General features: G+C 47.5%; 1 protein-coding gene across 11 annotated transcripts in view; it reads right to left on the bottom strand.

Annotated features, from left to right (window-relative positions):
• Nucleotides 1-1,194: 1,194 nt before the first annotated feature.
• LZTS3 (leucine zipper tumor suppressor family member 3) overlaps nt 1,195-18,060 on the bottom strand; it is a 119,020-nt gene continuing 102,154 nt past the window's right edge. For 10 of the 11 annotated variants that reach the window (XM_053254629.1, XM_053254626.1, XM_053254631.1 and 7 more), the window contains one exon: nt 1,195-16,174. In XM_053254629.1, the coding sequence (XP_053110604.1) occupies nt 15,458-16,174 (717 nt within the window). In that variant the 3' untranslated portion in view covers nt 1,195-15,457. The remainder of the gene's footprint in view (nt 16,175-18,060) is intronic. The other variant, XM_053254634.1, reaches the window with a different exon arrangement.

Below are 18,060 nucleotides of genomic sequence, written 5' to 3'. Positions count from 1 at the left end.
AGGACAAGAAGACAGCCACCCTCTGTGGTTTGAACTGAGTGCTCTACAAATGCCAAGCATCATTGTGAGGATAGCACGGGGTAACTCTATACATCGCTCTGAGCTCCTTGGAGAACAGGTGAGATACAAAAGTAGCTAAGCTAACCTATATAAAAGGCAGACCCCCAACATTTGGTCGCGGCAGGAAGCAAGTTAAACCTCCACACAAATGAGATACACATATCAGGTGGTATATCAATACGACAGACTAGGTGGGCCGGACTCAGAACATCTGGTTCTCCCCCACCCACCCCTGCCCCCATTGTCCCCTCCCGCAACCAGCGCTGCTGCCACTGGGTGCTACTGCTTATGGGCTGGCAGGTGGGCCGGAGAGGGAGATTGCACCGCCCCCTCTGCGGCCTACACGCACGTACGCTCACCCGCCTGCCGCCGCCGCTATTTTCTCCCACCCACCCCCCGCCCGTCCCATGGCCATCCAACAACTCTCCAAACTCTCATGAGAGCTGCCACACATGGGATTAGCCATGTACGTCTTAGAGAATTAGATAGATAGGAGATAGATAAGAGTGCCATGCCGGAGACTGGCTGATAGTCAGATTAACACAAGTGCAATGAACCATGACCCAGTCACAGAGCTGGGCAGATGCACAGAGTTGATCAGTCTCTTGCACTCTCAGTCCACTTGCGCAAATGTTACACTTGTGCAAAGAGGTCAGCAGGCAGCTTGGCATTATTCCCAGCAACAGATATGGACCGAGGAAGAGATTTCGCAGCAGGAGCTGTGCCAAAGGTTGTACAAAGGCACCCGGTTGTGCCGGTGCAACACTCGTCTGGACCGCAAGCGTGTGACTTAGCAGCAGAACTAGCTAGCGCAACATCTCTGCACTGGTGCAACAGTGGTCTGGATGTCACTTTCTCTGGTGTAAGTGGATGGTCGATTTGGAGGACTGAAACTTCAGGCCTGAAACGGGGCCTGGTGGACTGGCCACCAATAAGGATTCCTTGGGAGTGGGCAGGTGGAGGGCCCACACAATGCATCTCTGTCCACACGGCATGCAAAGTTGCACTGCAACCCCCTTTGCAGGACACAATCTCCCTCTCTCCACTGTGCCAGCCTTGGCTTCCCCCTAGACACTGGTGAAATCTGGCTTTGATTTATTCCTATTTCCGTCCATAAAAGAGACCACAAAAGGGTTCAGATTTTTAAAGAGGGGGTCTTTCTCCATTTTTATTTTTGCTCGAATAAAAATCCTTCACAGTCAGATGGAGATATAGACAGATAGATACATGTATAATGTATTTATATATATATATGTACACACACGTATATACACATACTTCTATATTGATATATATGTACACTGTTAGGAAAAAAAAATCCCAAAGGCAATAACTTTTGTTCGTCTTTATAACCCAATGAAATTGTACAAGGGAATAGAAGTTGAGTGTGAAATGTGCCCTAGGCTTAAACCACAGATTTTAATTTTTTAAAATTTATTTTTAATGATTACATCTCCGCTATACAAAAAGAAAATGACTCCCCCCACCCCAAATACAACACACAGCGAGGCAAAGTCAATAGAACAATGTTTGAATGCAAGAGCTGGAGAGGAGACATACCCCAAACATTAGCAAGTTCATGTTGAAAAGGTTTTTTTCTTAATAATTGTGTGTGTGTGTTGGGTTTTTTTTCCCCCTTCCTTTTTTGTTTTTTTGCAAATCTCAGACATAGTTCAAAGAACCATCAACAGTCGACGCGTGACGAAAGATTTAACAGTTTTGATTCAGTACACTTCGGCTTGAATTCACAGTAAGAGCAGATAAATAAAGATATTGAGGTTTAAAAAAAAAACTAAGAACAAGGCAGTTTTGCTTCCAAAGTGCTGACTCAGGGCCAGACTAGATTTATTTATTTATAAGATATAATGTTCTCTAAATCTGAAATCTGTAGAGCTATTATTGCTGGTGAAATCAAACAACACATCCATTGTTTCAGGAGGGTTGCAACTTCATGTGTGCTCACTCTTACCTGTGTTTCTAACATAGTCACATCTTGTTCTACTCCTATGATAAAGAGTTCACTTTTGTGTTGTCTGAATGCGGTGACTGCACTCACTGTGACCTGCATTTCCCATCTGCACTGCCAGATCCCCCTTTCCCAGATCCGCCTCCCAGGAGCCGGAAAGAGAGTCTGACATAGTCCTTTGCAGCTTCGACTGCCATAACAATGGAATGCAGTGAGGCAGCTGTCTCAGAAGACAGATTTTGGGCAGGGAAAATGGCCAAGTATATTATTTATTATTATTTTTAATCTCGGGGGCACCATTTGAATTTTCTGCTCCATGCCATACTATTTCCACTGGGGCATTGGAATCCAAAGTTGTTACTCTGAATCATACAGGATACCAGTTAAAGTGCTTGCTCCATTCATTCTCCCTAGAACAGATGTAATGCATACGTAAGAAATAGCCGGGTGCATCGCTTTATTGATTCCACTGGAAAACAATCAAAGTTTAAGTGCAACTTAAGATGAAGACTGATGTGGTAGGTCAGTGGTTGGTGCCTGAAGAACAGACTCGCTCCCGACAATCCAACCATAAAAACAGCAGCCTTTCTGTGCAAAGGAATCCCATTTCCTAGAATTCCACAAAGGCTGGCAAGAAATAAATGATTTCCTGGAGTGGCCTTCCCAGCTCTCTTCCTCTTTGGTGGCTTGCTTACAATGCATTTCGGCTGGAAGTGCATTGCTAGTTATTAACTGTGCCCAGGAGGTTGGCAACAGTCCACAGGCCAATGGTTTGTGCAAACATGGTTGCGTATCTACAGCCATGCAAGATTTAAATGGACAGCAAACAGAATAAATAATAATAATAATCACTCCCCAGTTCCCTGATTCATGCACAGTTCCATAAGAATGGTGTCATGCAACAGGAAACTTCACAGGCATTTTCAAGAAGTGGCTGGCAATGTCTTTTGCGCTATAGGGTGTTTGGACACAAGAGCTTGGCCTTTCCCCATAAGTTAGGGAAACCAGGAACTAGAGAAAACCATAGCCCCCCCCCCGCCCCCAATCAGACATTAGAGAAAAGATGCTCTACATGAGTAGAGCATCTAAAATGGTGCTGAAAGTCCTGCCCGGCCCTCATCCTGCCAGTCCTCTCTGTCAGTGCCTCACTTGTGGTTGGAGCGAGGTTTGTCCGAAGAGGCAAACACCGCATCCGTGATGGCTGGCGTTTTTGTGATTTCAGATAAGCACCGCTCTAACCACGAGTGGGATGCTGACAGGAATGAGTGACGGATTGGGGTGGGACTTCTGGCCATTTTAGAGGCTCTAATGGCACAGCGGTGAAATGACTTGAGTGGCAAGCTGGAGGTTGCCGGTTCAAATCTCCGCTGATACGTTTCCCAGACTATGGGAAATACCTATATCTAGCAGCAGCGATATAGGAAGATGTTGAAAGGCATCATCTCACACTGCACGGGAGGAGGCAATGGTCAACCCCTCCTGTATTCCACCAGACAACATGGCTCTGTGGTCGCCAGGAGTCAACACCAGCTTGACAGCACACTTTACTCCCGTAGAGCGCCTTTTGTATAACATCTGAAGAGGGCTTGTCAACCTCGGAAATCTGTTTTGGTAGACAACGTATCCCACTATCCTTTTACTCTGGCGATAACTTGGATCCTAACCCAAAGTTTTATGTCTGGTCCTGTCTCTACAGAAATACTGAGCCTGTTCCAAATCACATGCAAAAGAGACCATTGCAGGATGGTCCAGACGCAAAGGACAACAGGGTTGTGGTACCTTTACACGTTACGTGGAAGAGGGAAGGTATTTTCATACAGGGATGAAAACAGCAGCCCCTACTGAAATGCCTTTCTGCACCATTATTAAAGGAATAGGAGCATCATCCTCTTTCATACCTAGCTACCCATGCTGGTTATGTTATCAAATCAGTTCCTTTAGTAACGTGATAGAAATATCCTTTTTACACCCAGCAGTTATTTTTCCTGATTTACATAGGTGTTTGCAGAAACATTTTAATACAGCATTAATTTGCATGGCATCTAATTGGGAACTACTTCTGCAGCAATCAATCCCCCTCTGCATTGTTCAAACACTACAGAGCTGGGCTAAAGCAACCCTTCCTGGTCACACCTTTCTTTTCTTCTTTATAGCATAGCATGGAATGTGTTGAGAAGCTAGCCTGTGTGAAGAAGAAGAAGAAAGCAGCATCTAGGTCAGAGATGGCTAACCTGAGGCTCTCCAGTTGTTGGATTACAATTCCCATCACCCCAAGCTGCAATTATAGCTAGGGACGATGGGAATTGTAGTTGTAGTCCCACAACAGCTGAAGGGCCTCAGGTTGGTCACCCCTGATCTAGTCCTTATTGCCATTTCCGGGACAAAATGGAACTGATTTTCTGCTCCAATTTCAGGTTCAAACGTGTACTGCTCTCTCTTTCTCTCGTCTTTATGTTCTAGTCATGATGTCTGGTCAGGGAGGAAAAAATGCTAAACTGGCTTCTGTGCTTTTCTAGACGAGAAGCACTCAGATGATCCCCAGGCCCCAGGCTACCTGGTGGCTTTGGAGGGTGCCCCATGTACATGCAATGGCTGCAGTCGAGATGCTCTGAGGACCGTTCCGGTCTGGCCCCTACTTCAGGACGGGCAAGTTGAAGATCTACTGCTAGCTCTGCAATTTGCACAGCAGAAATTGTCAGGTCAGCCTGGGAGAAGGGAGAGTCGCTTTTCTGAGGTCCATATTTTCAAACTCTTTTCTTGCAATTTGGGGATTCTCAAACTGGGTCGCCCAGATGTTGTTGGATTGCAACTCCCATAATCTCTGAGCACTGTGGCTAGGAATGATGGGAGTTACAGCCCCACAACATCTGGGGATCCAAGTTTGAGAAACCCCTGGTTCAGTGCAGATTGTCAAACCCAAGAGAGCATGCCACTGAAATTGCCCTTTGGACACATTCTAATCGGAGCTGGATCTTCCAACTCTAATTGGAAGGGGTTCTCATACTAATCAGAATGCAGGGTTGGGAAATTTAGGACCGACAAGCAGAAGTACTTTTTCACCCAGTGCATAATTAATCTATGGAATTCCTTGCCATGGGATGTGGTGATGGCCACCAGCTTGGATGGCTTTAAAAGGGGCTTAAGACAGATTCATGGAGGACAGGTCTATCAATGGCTACTAGTCTGATGGCTGCGGGCCATCTCCAGCCTCAGAGGTGCAATGCCTCTCAATCCCAGTTGCAGGGAAAGCAACAGCAGGAGAGAGGGCCTGCACATACCTCTTGCCCGTGGGCTTCCCAGAGGCATCTGGTGGGCCACTGTCTGAAACAGGATGCTGGGCTGGATGGGCATTCTTGGGCCTGATCCAGCAGGGTTGTTCTTATGTTATATGTTCTAGGGGTTCTCTCATACATGTCCCCAGACGTTGCTGGACTACAACTCCCATCACCCCCAGCCACAATTTATGGCCATTGCCACTGGGGGTGATAGGAGTTGTACTCCAGCATCTGGAGACTCCCATAGGAGAACCCCGACATCATGAAATGAGGGATGTGTGAATTCCCCTGGCAACTTGTTCAAACACCTATGAATGTGCTTCCACTTAACAGGATCTCATGCCCACGAAGGGCCCAAGCAGAACAGATAGACGTTTCTACAACTGGGTGACATTTTTGATTTATCACATTATACACAGACATACACAACCCAGCCCCTTGAAGAAGCTCAAGCTAAGGAAGAGTGTTTCTATCACTTTTTAATTTATATAGTCAGCAACACACTTTGCTAGAGGAGCTTTGCGAGGGGGTAGTTCCAAGTGCTTCTACTTAATGGGATGACCCCTGCTAACTGAGCAAGGAGGCACCTTTTAAAAAGTGGTGATTCTCTTCATTGAGCAGGGGGAGAGCAACTGGCACTATCCAACCCCAGCACAGCATCCCTCCAGTGGCTGTGGCTGATGTGTCTTATGTTTCTTTTTTAGATTGTGAGCCCTTTGGGGACAGGGGACCATTTTCTTTATTTACATATACATACATACATACATACATCTCTCTCTCAATGTAAACCACTTTGGGAACTTTTGTTGAAATGTGGTATATATTCTCTGTATTCTTCTTTGTATTCCTAAGTGGTGAGCTAGGTGTGCAGCTCACCCTCAGAAAGGCCTACTGGATACAGCTTGATGGCCACCAGCAACGGTCCATTCACATCAGCCTTGTGACCTCTGGTTAGCCACACTGAGGCTGGAGAATGAGTTGGCCTATTGGCTCCAGGGCTCTACGCTGCTGATCTCATTCAGCCAGCGTGGAGGAAAAGGTTGGAGGCTCCTTATCTTATTCTCTGAGGCTATTCACAAGATGGAGGGAAACTGGGCTAAAGGAGCCCAGTTTTCCTCCACTGTGAGAACCACCGGGCTCACAGGTGAGGCTGGTGCTTCAACGGCGACCAGCCCGCCAAAGTAGCCCTGCCTTTAAACGAGGTTAGTGGAGCGAGTGCTCTGCTAACCCCATTTTCTTGATCATGAGTCACCATGGCAACTCACAAGGACCCCCCAACTGGGAGGCTACGAGCCTCCCAGCGTCAGGGTGCTCCCCAGAGTGTGGGACATTCTGGAATTTCCAGAATTTGGTGTGGGGCATTCTGGAATTTCGGGGGCCAAGTGGCCCCCAATCCCTGCCACCCTAACTGGCTCCGTGACGGAGCCAGTAATCGTGTGGGCAGCCGATCTGGCTGCCCAGGTGCGGCTCAGCGATTGCGTGCAGTGGGGGTAAGTTAACCCGCTCTCCTGGCAGACCCACCCAAAGTTCTTCTCACTGATTGTGAGAAGATGTGTCTTTGTATTAGCAGTTTGTGGAGAAACTTCCTCCAAGTGAGGGAAAATGATCAAAGGACATTGTGACTGGGGTTGATGGTAGTTCTAGTCCAACAAGATCTAGCAGCCAAAGGGGAGCCCCTGCCCTAGGGAAAAGGGTAAGGCAGGGGGTCAAAATGTGGCCCAACATGTTCTTGGCTTACAACTCCCATCATGCCCAACCACAGGGGCCAGGGATGATGGGAGTTGTAGGCCAACATCTGCAGGAGGGCTGCAGTTTGACACCCCTGCACTAACGTTTGCCACTTCTGAAACAATAATAATTTTGAATTCATTAAAAAAAAGAAAGAAAAAAGAGTGCAGCTTTCCCTTGACCTAGAGACTGGTCCTTGAATCTAGAGCAGCACAATTTTCAATAGAAATACACTGGGAAAGATATATGACTCTCTCATCCTAAAGTCTCTCATACACTCAAATCAACTTGTGAGGGATAAAGAAGTAAAAGGCTTACTGTCCACTTAGCTCAAATCACAGTGATTATTCCCTGGATACTAGCATTTTGAAATAGTGCCATCCTTGTAGTTATCCTTGGCCTAGCAGTTTCCCCAACTGTTTAATTGAGGAAGGGTCGACAACACCCTGGACCAATTCACATGACATCCGTGCAGGGCTGGACATTCTCTTCCAGCCCAGATAGTGCTGTGCATGTGGCAAAGCAGGTCTGAATGCATGATTTGTCACAAACTCAAATCGCCATGGGGTCGGAGGCCACAGACCGTCCGCAGCGGCATACCACCCAGTGGCCTACGGCCGCGGCAAATGACTCTGAGGGACTGAATCTGGTGCAGCATCTAGCTACCTGAGAATCTCAGCTTTTGCTTGAAAGAAGAGCAAACATTTAGCCCTCATAGTCATGAAAAGAAACAACAGAAAATGTGCAGGAAGCATCTGCCAAGGTTTGGGCAGACAAGAGGAGGTTGATTGACTAGAGATTAAAACAGACCAAGTGCTCTCGCAGGTTAACTGACCATGTGCAAAAGTCAGTGGTTATTCCAGGGGTTCTCCAATGTGGGTCCCTAGATGGTGTTGGACTACAGCTCCCATCATCCTCCGCCACAATGGCCTTTCCAGTGTGGCCGAGGAGGATGGGAGCTGTAGTCCAACACCATCTAGGGACCCACATTGGAGATTTTAGCTATTTTGTCCGCCAGTAAGCCCACAGAGTTACATGATCGCGGTAGAATACACACCTTGTTTCCTGTCTCAGTTTTAAACTTAAGAGCCGCCTACATTACAGCATTGTCAGATACAGGGAGGTGTTTCCAAATGCTTCCCTAAGGATCCTCCAATCAGGTCTTTGGTCACACTGGCCAGGAATCGGAAGCAAAGACTATAAAGTGCCATTTCGACGGAGGGATCCTCTGAAGTAATCTTTCTTGGCCATTTCAGTCAACAACACATCTGATGGAATTGGTTGACCTTTCTTGGGGATTCCTTCCAGGCTCGGATACCTCTGAAGTAGATTGGAGGGAACTCCGTGGCCTCCTTCAAATGAACTTTTTTAAAAAGTCACAGTTCAAAGCAACAAGCCACCAACATTTCAAAATAGCTTAAACCCTCAGGTCCTCTACAAGACTATCAACAGGTAGACAAAACACACATCAAAACAAGACCACCATGTTGCAATCCTGGGAAGATATAGTGACCCCAATACCAGATGCAGTCACAGCGAGGCATCTGAGAACACCCCAAGATTTTGTCTCTTTTGTCAGAAATTCAGTTCTAGACAGTAAATGTCTGCTCTTACTGTAAAACGCAGTTACAGAGTTTTCTCTATTTTTGTATGCGCGTTTTCCTTTAATATTCATATATACATATACAGAACAGTTATTTACATCCAAGTACACTTGTCTCTGTATAACTTAGCAGCATATAAGTGAATAATTTGCTCCTATTTCAGTTAATAAGCACTTCCACATTACAGAATACCCAGCAGTGATTCTCCTCCAGTTGGATGCTCGCAATGACATTGTTTGCTGGCTGGGGGCAGCCCTACCATTAGGCAGAGAGGGACAAGTGTCGCAGGCAGTAGATTCTGGGCACCATTACAGAGTGACTTACGGTTTGAGTTTTAAAATCTATGATTATGTTTTTATAGTCTGTGGCTCGGTTGAGACGCAACAAATCAGAGTTTGTGGTTACAAGCATGATCTGGCTTGAACTTGGGCTCATGTCCTCTTTCTCTTGGAGGGGCAGAAGGTGGGGCAGGTGGGTGCAGCATCTTTCTTTCACTCACCCTGCCCCGGCTCCACCCCGCCCCGGCTGCCCCCCCCCGCCTCTGCTTGAACCGGGCAGACTGTCCATTCATAGGGTTGAGTTGCATGGGCTGGTCATTCACCAGGTTGGGATCTTCAGTGAATGACCAGCCCATGTGGTTCAACCTGGCAAATGATCAAACCATGCGGCTCAAACACACAGAAAGAGAGAGCACCAGGGTTAAAATGTCTGTTTCACATTTGTTTCAAATAGCCATTTCCCGTTTTGTCCCAGATTGGGAAATCGTGCTTTGAACAAACCACAGTTACTTAAGATAGTATATCAAGCTAGAATCAGACCCTGATTTGATATCCTGTCACTGATTTTCCAAATTTGGACAAAACAGGAAATTAGTTTATAATACACCAGGAACAGAAGTTTTAATCTCCTCTCCACATGCAAAACCAAGATTTATGCTGGCTTCTGAACATAACAATAAACCATGGTTTGTCCTTATGTCTGGACTCGGTCCACGTGCATTTGAAGGTATCATTTGTAGTTTCAGTATCAGGAAGTGACTGCATTTCAATGCTGTGGCTACAGATCGGAAAGGTTTGTGAAAAGGAAATGGCTAACTTCAGGTATCTAGTTCAATGCAAAGGAGTACATAAAACTCAAAATGAAGCCATTATGCACCTCCTGCTATAGAGGTGAGCCAAAATATGGATTATGAAAGGAGATTAGAAGGGAGGTCCTTTATAGACAACTCATAGCACAAAGCAGTTGTTGCTGCTTTGTTGTGGAAGCTCCAAGGGCACATCTGCACTACAAACAGAAGCTGAATGCCAAGAGTTCTTTGTCAGAAATCCCCTAGTCATTGTACAAAGCTCAGAGCGAATTTTTTTCTCTTCCTCTAATAAAACTAAGTCTAGTATTGGACCCCAATAAAACTGATGGCAGTAGACAAAATAAAGCCTTTCAAAACAGAATTCATTATTAGCTTATGGAATTTACTGCCACAAGATGTGATAATGGCCACTGGCTTTAAAGAGGAATTGGACACATTAATGGAGAAGAATAGGTTGGTCAATGACTGTTGTTAGCCATATTAGTTAAATGAACCTCAACAGGATTTTAAAAAAAGGAAACAAGACTTTCTTTGTAGGGCAAAGCAGGCTCCAAAAATCATTTTTTCAGGCATTGATTCTATTGTAGAGAAATAGCACATTTTCCCAATACTGAACTTGCAATATTTTGTTGCTGGGAAAATGCCATTCTTTCCCCCCACTCCAGTTAATGTGCACACCAATGCTAAAATCTTCCTGAAATGCAAGCAACATCACCCTAAGCAACTGCTTTGGGTGGCACCTCTTCAATGTAAGTACCCAGAGCTCAATCCCACTTCCATCTGTAAGAATAATTTGTTTTTAGCAGACTTGGGTAGGCCTCATTCCTTTCCCACTCTGGAGCAGATAAGAAGGTCCATTAGAGAGTGTGGGAAAGGGCAGACACTCTGGCCTGATTGAGGGATGCCAGCAAAACACTGCCTCAAACAGCAAATCCAGTCTCTCAAGAACTCTGCCATCATCATGGATGCCCAACTAAAGTCACCAAGACCTCAGCGAAGACTTAACTCCCAGTCAGATCCAGGGGTGTAGTGTCCATTGTGCGAATGGGTTCAAAGAACCCGGGCCGCCACACCCCAGGAACTGTGCCTGGCGCCCCAGCCACGCCCCAGCATCTGACATCAGACGCAGGGGGCATGGCAACACTAGCAAACAGGGCTGCACACCCCATTTGGAAGTAAAATCCAGCCAGCGCTGAGCTCCCAGCATGGCCGAGATGACTTCTCCCTACTTGCAAAGGCAGGGAGAGGCATTCCTCACCAGACTGGGAGCATAGCGCTGGCTAAAACGTCTCAAAAATGGAGCCGCAAGGTTTCAGCCAGCTGATGAAACTCATTCTCCTTAGCTTTCTGTCTTGGTTGTATTGACTGGATGTCTCTCAAGATGGCTACTACCACAAACCTAACACCTCTATCGTCTGTTTTCTGGCAATGACTGAGAGATTCTGCAGTGTTTCTTGTTTTCTTGGTGGTTGATTGGACTAGTCTTCAGATGTAGGAGCCTTTGCCTCAGCATGACTAGAAGCCTGCAGTACCCTCAAGGTGGCAGTTCCTCATCTAGGGCTGTGACTTGAACAGACACCTCGGGCTTCCCAGCTAAGGGTACAAGCTGGAGGGCTCAACTAGCCGCCATATTTGTTTCTGGTTTTGCCCCATTCACAGGCAAATGGCAGCAGGTTGGGGTTCTACTTTTTTTTAACACCAGAAGGGGCAAGCAAGCGAGGGGAGCTAGACCCTCACTAGGACTTACTGCCCTACACTCTGTTACCTCAGGCTTTCCACCAGCTTGGCTTCCATTCCAGGAGAAAAATGCTTGAATGGATGTGGCACAGGGAGATGAAGGGGAAATCCACAAGTGGAGTTAAGTTCCTGTCATCTGACCTTCTTTCTATGGTGTTAAAACAAAACAGAACACACACACACACCCCTACCACTTGGTTGTGCCTCAGTTTCCAGTCTCTGGGAGTAGTTTCTGATACAGTTAGGCAGAGTTTCCCACACCTGGGTCCCAGATATTGTTGGACTACAACTCCCAGTGAGAGAAGCAGAGTTCAGTTCCCCTCACCTGCCCTTCTCTTGTGGTGTAAAAAAATGAGACCTCCATTTTATATGTGAATGGGACAGTCACATGGAGAGAAACAGACATCTTCCTTTTCTTTGTTTTTAAACCATCAGGTTTAATTTGGCTTCAACCACTGAGTTAGTCTTAATACCATCTCCAAGTTTGGCCAGTTAGTCTCTGGAACATTGGAAGCTGCCTTCTACCGAGTCAGACCCTTGGTCCATCTAGAACAGTATTGTCTACACAGACTGGCAGCAGCTTCTCCAAGGTTGTAGGAGGGAATCTCTCTCACTTCTGTTATACTTTATTTACTTTTTAAATGATTTTGATTCACAAGGCTTTGAACAACTGGTTCAGCAGCTCAGTTAAGGCAAAGCACTGGGGTTTAAGCCAGTTCATCTCCCGTTCCATCAATGGAATCACATCAGCCTGAATCCAAGCAGTTCAGTCCAATGGCACGGATTATACACAGCTCCCCCCCCCCACCCACCGGCCATGTATCTTGCCCAAATACCTTTATTATTCTCTAGGAGCTTCATTCCAAATGCCACAAAGCCCCTCCCCGCCGGCAATGTTAATGGCCCCAATCCAGATGCAGCTGTGTGCATCAATGCCCTGACATACTTTCCAATAAAAACCTCAGCTTTCAGTCAGTGTGAGTAGTTTCTGATGCAGTTAGGGTTTTCAAACGTGCAGATCTTATTTGACTACCATTCCCATAATCCCCTGCCACAACAGCCAAAGGCTATTTGCTCACCATGGCCTTTGCCCATTGCAGAGGACGGGAATTGATAAGGTCGTTCACACAAACGTTCTTCTAGGAGCCGGGGAGGGTTTGCAGGGAGGCTTCCCTGCACATGATCCCAGCACATCTGAGGGTTCTGCCGCTCACCACGGCCCACAATTGGAGCCAAAGCGTGCAGCCAAGCTGGGAGCCAGAGGAGGACAGAACTCGGGCTACACAGTAGGGCAGTGCTGGGATCAGGATTGATCCCACACGAGCAGCCCTATCTACACAGGGCTGAGCAAGCCTAGGTGGAGTTGCTCATGTGGAGTCTAACAACATCTAACACCATCTGGAGCATTCCCAGACGCGGCTTTTTGCTCGCTTCTCCAGAATGGAGGGTGTGCGTTCATGTATCGGCCAGATTTACCCTGAAGTCCCTGCGAGCTATCAGGGAGCACTTCAGACATGATTTGGAGTTGCCATCGCGTGTTAGTGTAGCCTGAATTATGACTAGGGTTAAAAAAAATCCACTTTTTGCGTTGGTATCTTTTGGACAAATTCAAACTTGCAGTAAATCCTGCTGTCTGGAAATGCTCCTGGGGACCGAGGTTTGAGAACCCTTGCTGTAACTGATGCACACAAGCATAAATAGTTTGTGTGCCTTTCCCTTGCTGGATCAAAGCAATTTTCAGTGGGAAAGAAAAACCCAGAAAAAAAAAACACACACACACACACCGATGTCTAGAAACTTTGCACCTCCAACACCAATCCCTCTCTGTTGGGGCAACTCAACTTTCCCACAGATAAAAGAGAAGAGAAAATCCTACCCTAACTTTGTTCCGGGGAAACAGAACAGCGTCAACAACCTAGAGGGTGCTTGGTTCTGCTACCTAATCCAACCTGGAGGAAGCAGGTATCAGGGGAGGAAGAGGTTCAGGGAGGTGTATGAGGTGGGTCTGAATGCCCCAGAATGCTCTTTTCCACCCCCAGCTACTTTTGGTCTTTCATTTCTTGCTCTTGGCTAAATCCAAGCAACTGGGATGGGGGCTGATCTAGAAACAAACTTAAAACGAAGCCCGTGTAACAGTGATCTCAACAGTCACAGTTCACAGAGTCAACCATTGATGCCAACTCACTCCACCGGAGTTCAGGGTCCCTCTGTCTGGAAATGGGTCACAGCTAGGGTCGCCATCTCTGAATGAAGCGACTCCTGGAGATTTTCTTCTCCAAAATTCCACACCAAATCCAGCCATTAAAATTGCCAGGATTATTTTCAACCGTCACCTGGAGCTTAATGCCGACTCCTGGAGGTTCCAGGTCAGTCCTGGAGGGTGGGCAACCGTAGTCAGACCAACTCTGAGAGAGTAATTTATGCAACAGCTGCAGCCTTTAGGGCACAAGCTCCAGTTCACACTACACAAGGCAAGTTGTTCATGTGCAGAGGTGAGCCTTGCCTTTATATGTGCTTCTCTACCTTCCACAGAGCCTCTAGTACAGAGCTGACCAACCGGAGGCTTTCCAGCTATTGTTGGACTACAATTCCCATTGTTCCCAGCCACAATTTATTGCAGTGGGAGGTGATGGGAATTGTAGTCCAAGAACAGCTCCTGCCTCTTGTACAATCGACATGCTAGGGTGCTGTGAGAGCCAGAAAACTGCAAGGAAGTTCTGTCGAAGGGAACAGGACCTGCTTCCAAGTAAAAAGGATCGGGCTAAATATGGTACAAATGAAGCCCATTGCTGTGGGTTAAGAGTTGGCTTTTATAGACAACCCCCCACCCACAAAGCATATCTACCTCACAAACATATATTGCTTTTGTACTGGTTTAACCATCATGGCTTCCTGCAAAGAATCCAGGGAATTCAGTCGTTTTCTGCATGGGCTGAGAATTCTCTGTTGCAGCTTGCCTAGCCCGTCATGGAACTGCAGTTCCCTAGGTCCCCCGGAGAAGGAATCACTATTAAACCAGCTTGTGATGTAGATATGCCCCTGGATATGGCAAAGATGAGGCAGGCTTGCAAGTGAAAGGACCGCAAGAGTGTTAACCCGACCAGCCAATATGGCCGTAATGCCCTTAAGAAAGAAGGGTGGTTGGGGGGGGGTTGCCAGTCTGCACGAGAGTCAAACTCATGGCATGGGGTTCTATGATTAGTACTCCTGGGACTCCTCCATTTCCCCAAAAGCAGCTATGGGGGGTTGTGGATGGGACAGATGTGCTGATCTGGACTAGGGCCATGGTATGGGGGGGGGGATATTTTCCCTCCATACCTTGAGTCCAATCCAATAGCCCAGGGCTTCTCAAACTTGGGTCTCCAGATGTTGGCCTGCACCTCCCACCATCCCAGGCACTGTAGCAAGGGATAATGGGAGCTGTAGTCCGACAATATCTGGGGAGCCAAGGTTGGCAAACCCTGCAATAGGCACATCCCCAAGCTGCTCTAAGCCTCAGAGGGCAAGACTCACAGGCATTGTGCCTGGACGTTTCCCCCTCTGCAGCAAACAGCAGTTGAGGGGGAGCAGGATTTGAGTCAGGGGATCACCATGGGGCAAACAGTGAACCCTGCATCCCCCCACACCATGAGCCCCAGTCAATATTCCACCCCCATGGAGACTTTTTGGAAGATGCCATGAGTTCCCACTCGCATGTAGTTTGAGCCTCAGCAGAAGACAAAACCGATGAGGGAGGGAGCAGGTGGCAGTAAGGAGGCCCTTCTCAGTGGAGCGAGCAAAACAAACCAAAAAAATGGTATCTGGTCATCCCTTGCACACAGAAGCACACCTGTGAGTAACCGTTGGTTTTAATAACCTGCAGAGCACCAAAGCACGTTGGAGGGGCCCAGTGCAAAGAAACCGAAACTGCTGGTTATATAGCATATTCTCCTTAGGAAGATCACCGGCTGAAGGACATGCACAGTAATAAGAGAAACGTACTTTAAATGGGTCCTTTTCCTTAGATCTCCGTGGACTCTATCCTCTCCAGCCGGGATGGAGTCCACGTTTTTTTCTCTTCGGTGTGTGGCGGGCTGGTGATCTTGCTGGTCATTTCGTTCATCTTGTGCTCCAGGATTTGGTTCTTCTGGTACATCTCCACGTAGTTCAGCTGCAGCTGCTTCTGGTACTTGATGACCTTCTCCTTCTCCTCCTGCCACGTGTGGCGCTCCTCCTCAAAGTCCACCACCTGCTGCTCGCGCTGCTGGCGCTCGGCCTTCAACTCCGCCTGCAGCCTCTCCACCTCCTTCTTCAGGGCGCTGAGGCTTTCCTCGCTCTGCCGTTTCATCTTGGCCTCATCGCTCTCGCAGGCCAAGGCGTCCCTCGCCAGTTTCTCGGTGAGCTCCGTGTTGAAGTGGCTGTGGGGGCCCCCCAGGTTAGTCAAGGTCTGCTTCAGGTTGGAGACCTCCAGCTCGCACTGGCTCAGTTTTTCCCTCAACATTTGTACCTCCCCCATCTTCCTCTGCAGGTCGTTCTCACAGATCTCCAGGCTGACGCTTTTGGTGCTGTAGGAGTCCTTCAGGGTCAAGATTTGCTCTTCCTTCTCTCGGAGGAAGCTCTTGCCCTCCTTGAGTTGGGTCCGCAGCCCGACTATCTCGTTAAGTTTCTGGGAAACATCGGATTGGGAGTCCTTCAGCTGCTGCTTCAGCAGAGAGATCTCACCTGCCTTTTGGCACACCTGGAAGAGAGATGCAGTCATGAGACAACTACAATACAGTTGGCAGCCCATTTCAAAAACATTTGCCCTTACCATTCAAAGACCACCCTTACAATTCTGGCAATCTTTGCGTATCTGTCTACTGTAATTTTGGAAATGGTGCAAGGGAGAAAACATAACATATGCAGATCTCTGCTGGATCAAGCCCAAGGCCATCTAGTCCAGCATCCTGTTTCCCACAGTGGCCCACCAGATGCCTCTGAGAGGCAAGGTGAGGGCATGCTCTCTCTCTGATGCTGCTCCCCTGCAACTGGTATTCCGAAGCATCCTGCCTCTGAGCCTGGAGGTAGCCTATAGCCATCAAGGCTAGTAGCCATTGATAGACCTGTCCTCCATGAATTTGCCAAGGCCCCTTTTTAGGTAATCCAAGCTGGTGGCCATCACCACATCTTGTGGCAGAGAGTTCCACAGATTAATCCCACAGAGAGTTCTACAGGCAGATTTTGCAGCTGCTGGCAGATTTTGTAGTTTGGACAATGTGATGATAATCTTTCAGTCACATAGCTGGATGGGATAAATATTACTGTGAAAGTTGCCAGTTTTTGAAACAGTGGCTCACATGATATACAACATAGCGCTGGAACGGCTGATTGTCTGGAACTACAGCATATGTTGCAAGCTACCCTGATAGTGTTGCACAAGAGAGAAGTTGCACAGTTACTTGCAACAGCGTGTCTGCAGTTGTGCCACACTACTTCCATTGGAAAGCACAACTGTAGGCATGCTGTTTTAAGTAGTTGTGCAACTGCCCTGTTGTGCAACATCGCCAGGGCCACCTGCAAAGCACACAGCAACGCTGCAACGTTGTGCATCATGTGGGCCATTATTATGGATAATAGGCTGCTGATACCAGATAAACATAGAAGTGTCTGCTCTGTTCTGCTATGTAAATAGTCAATGGACTAAAAACTCTGACTGATTGATCGACTGAAGGGAGGAGTGCTGGTCTTGTGGTAGCAAGCACGAATTGTCCCCTTTGCTAAGCAAGGTCCATTCTGGTTTGCATAGGAATGGGAGACTGCATGTGTGAACACTGTAAGATATTCCCCTTAGGGGATGGGGCCGCTCTGGGAAGAGCAGAAGGTCCCAAGCTCCCTCCCTGGCAGCATCTCCAAGACAGGGCTGAGAGAGAGACTCCTGCCTGCAACCTTGGAGAAGCTGCTGCCAGTCTGTGAAGACAATACTGAGCTGCATGGACCAAGGGTCTGATTCAGTAGAAGACAGCTTCCTAAGTTCCTCTTGATTGATTGACTGACTGAACACAAGACTATTAGCTTTAGGTTAGTTTTTAAGATGCTGTGTCGGTCCCACAGGTCGATAAATATTGATGGTCAAATGAGTCCATATGCCCTACTCTGCCCTCTGGGCCCGACATCAAAGACACACACCCCTCATTACAAAGGTAATATGTGAACCAGCACGCAGTTGTGGCTGGGGTAAATGTCTTCATTGAGCCACGCCCTCCAGCTGCCACTGGTTGGGACGGTGGGTGTGGCCAGGCTAGGGATTATAAAGGGAAGATTGAAGGGAATAAGGAGAGATAGGGGCAGCAAGCCTAGGTAACGGTTCCTGAGAGAATCTCTTTAGAGCAGGGCTGCTCAACTTTGGCCCTCGTGCTGACGTTGGCCTACAACTCCCATAATCCCTGCCTATTGGCCACTGAGGCTGGGGATTATCGGAGTTGTAGTCCAAAAACAGTTTGGGGGCCTAAGTCGAGTAGGCCTACTTTAGAGGTATGATAGCAAAGTACCACACCTCTGCTGGGAGTTGGCATACTCCGTTCCACTGCCCTCACCCCATCCAGCAAAACCAAAGATACGTCTCCTTGCCTGTGACTGGCTTCCCAG

The sequence above is a fragment of the Hemicordylus capensis genome, chromosome 5, assembly GCF_027244095.1.
Source record: "Hemicordylus capensis ecotype Gifberg chromosome 5, rHemCap1.1.pri, whole genome shotgun sequence".
NCBI classification, from domain to species: domain Eukaryota; kingdom Metazoa; phylum Chordata; class Lepidosauria; order Squamata; family Cordylidae; genus Hemicordylus; species Hemicordylus capensis.
The sequence above is the reverse complement of the archived record's forward strand: the minus strand, read 5'-3'. Positions and strand labels throughout refer to the sequence as shown.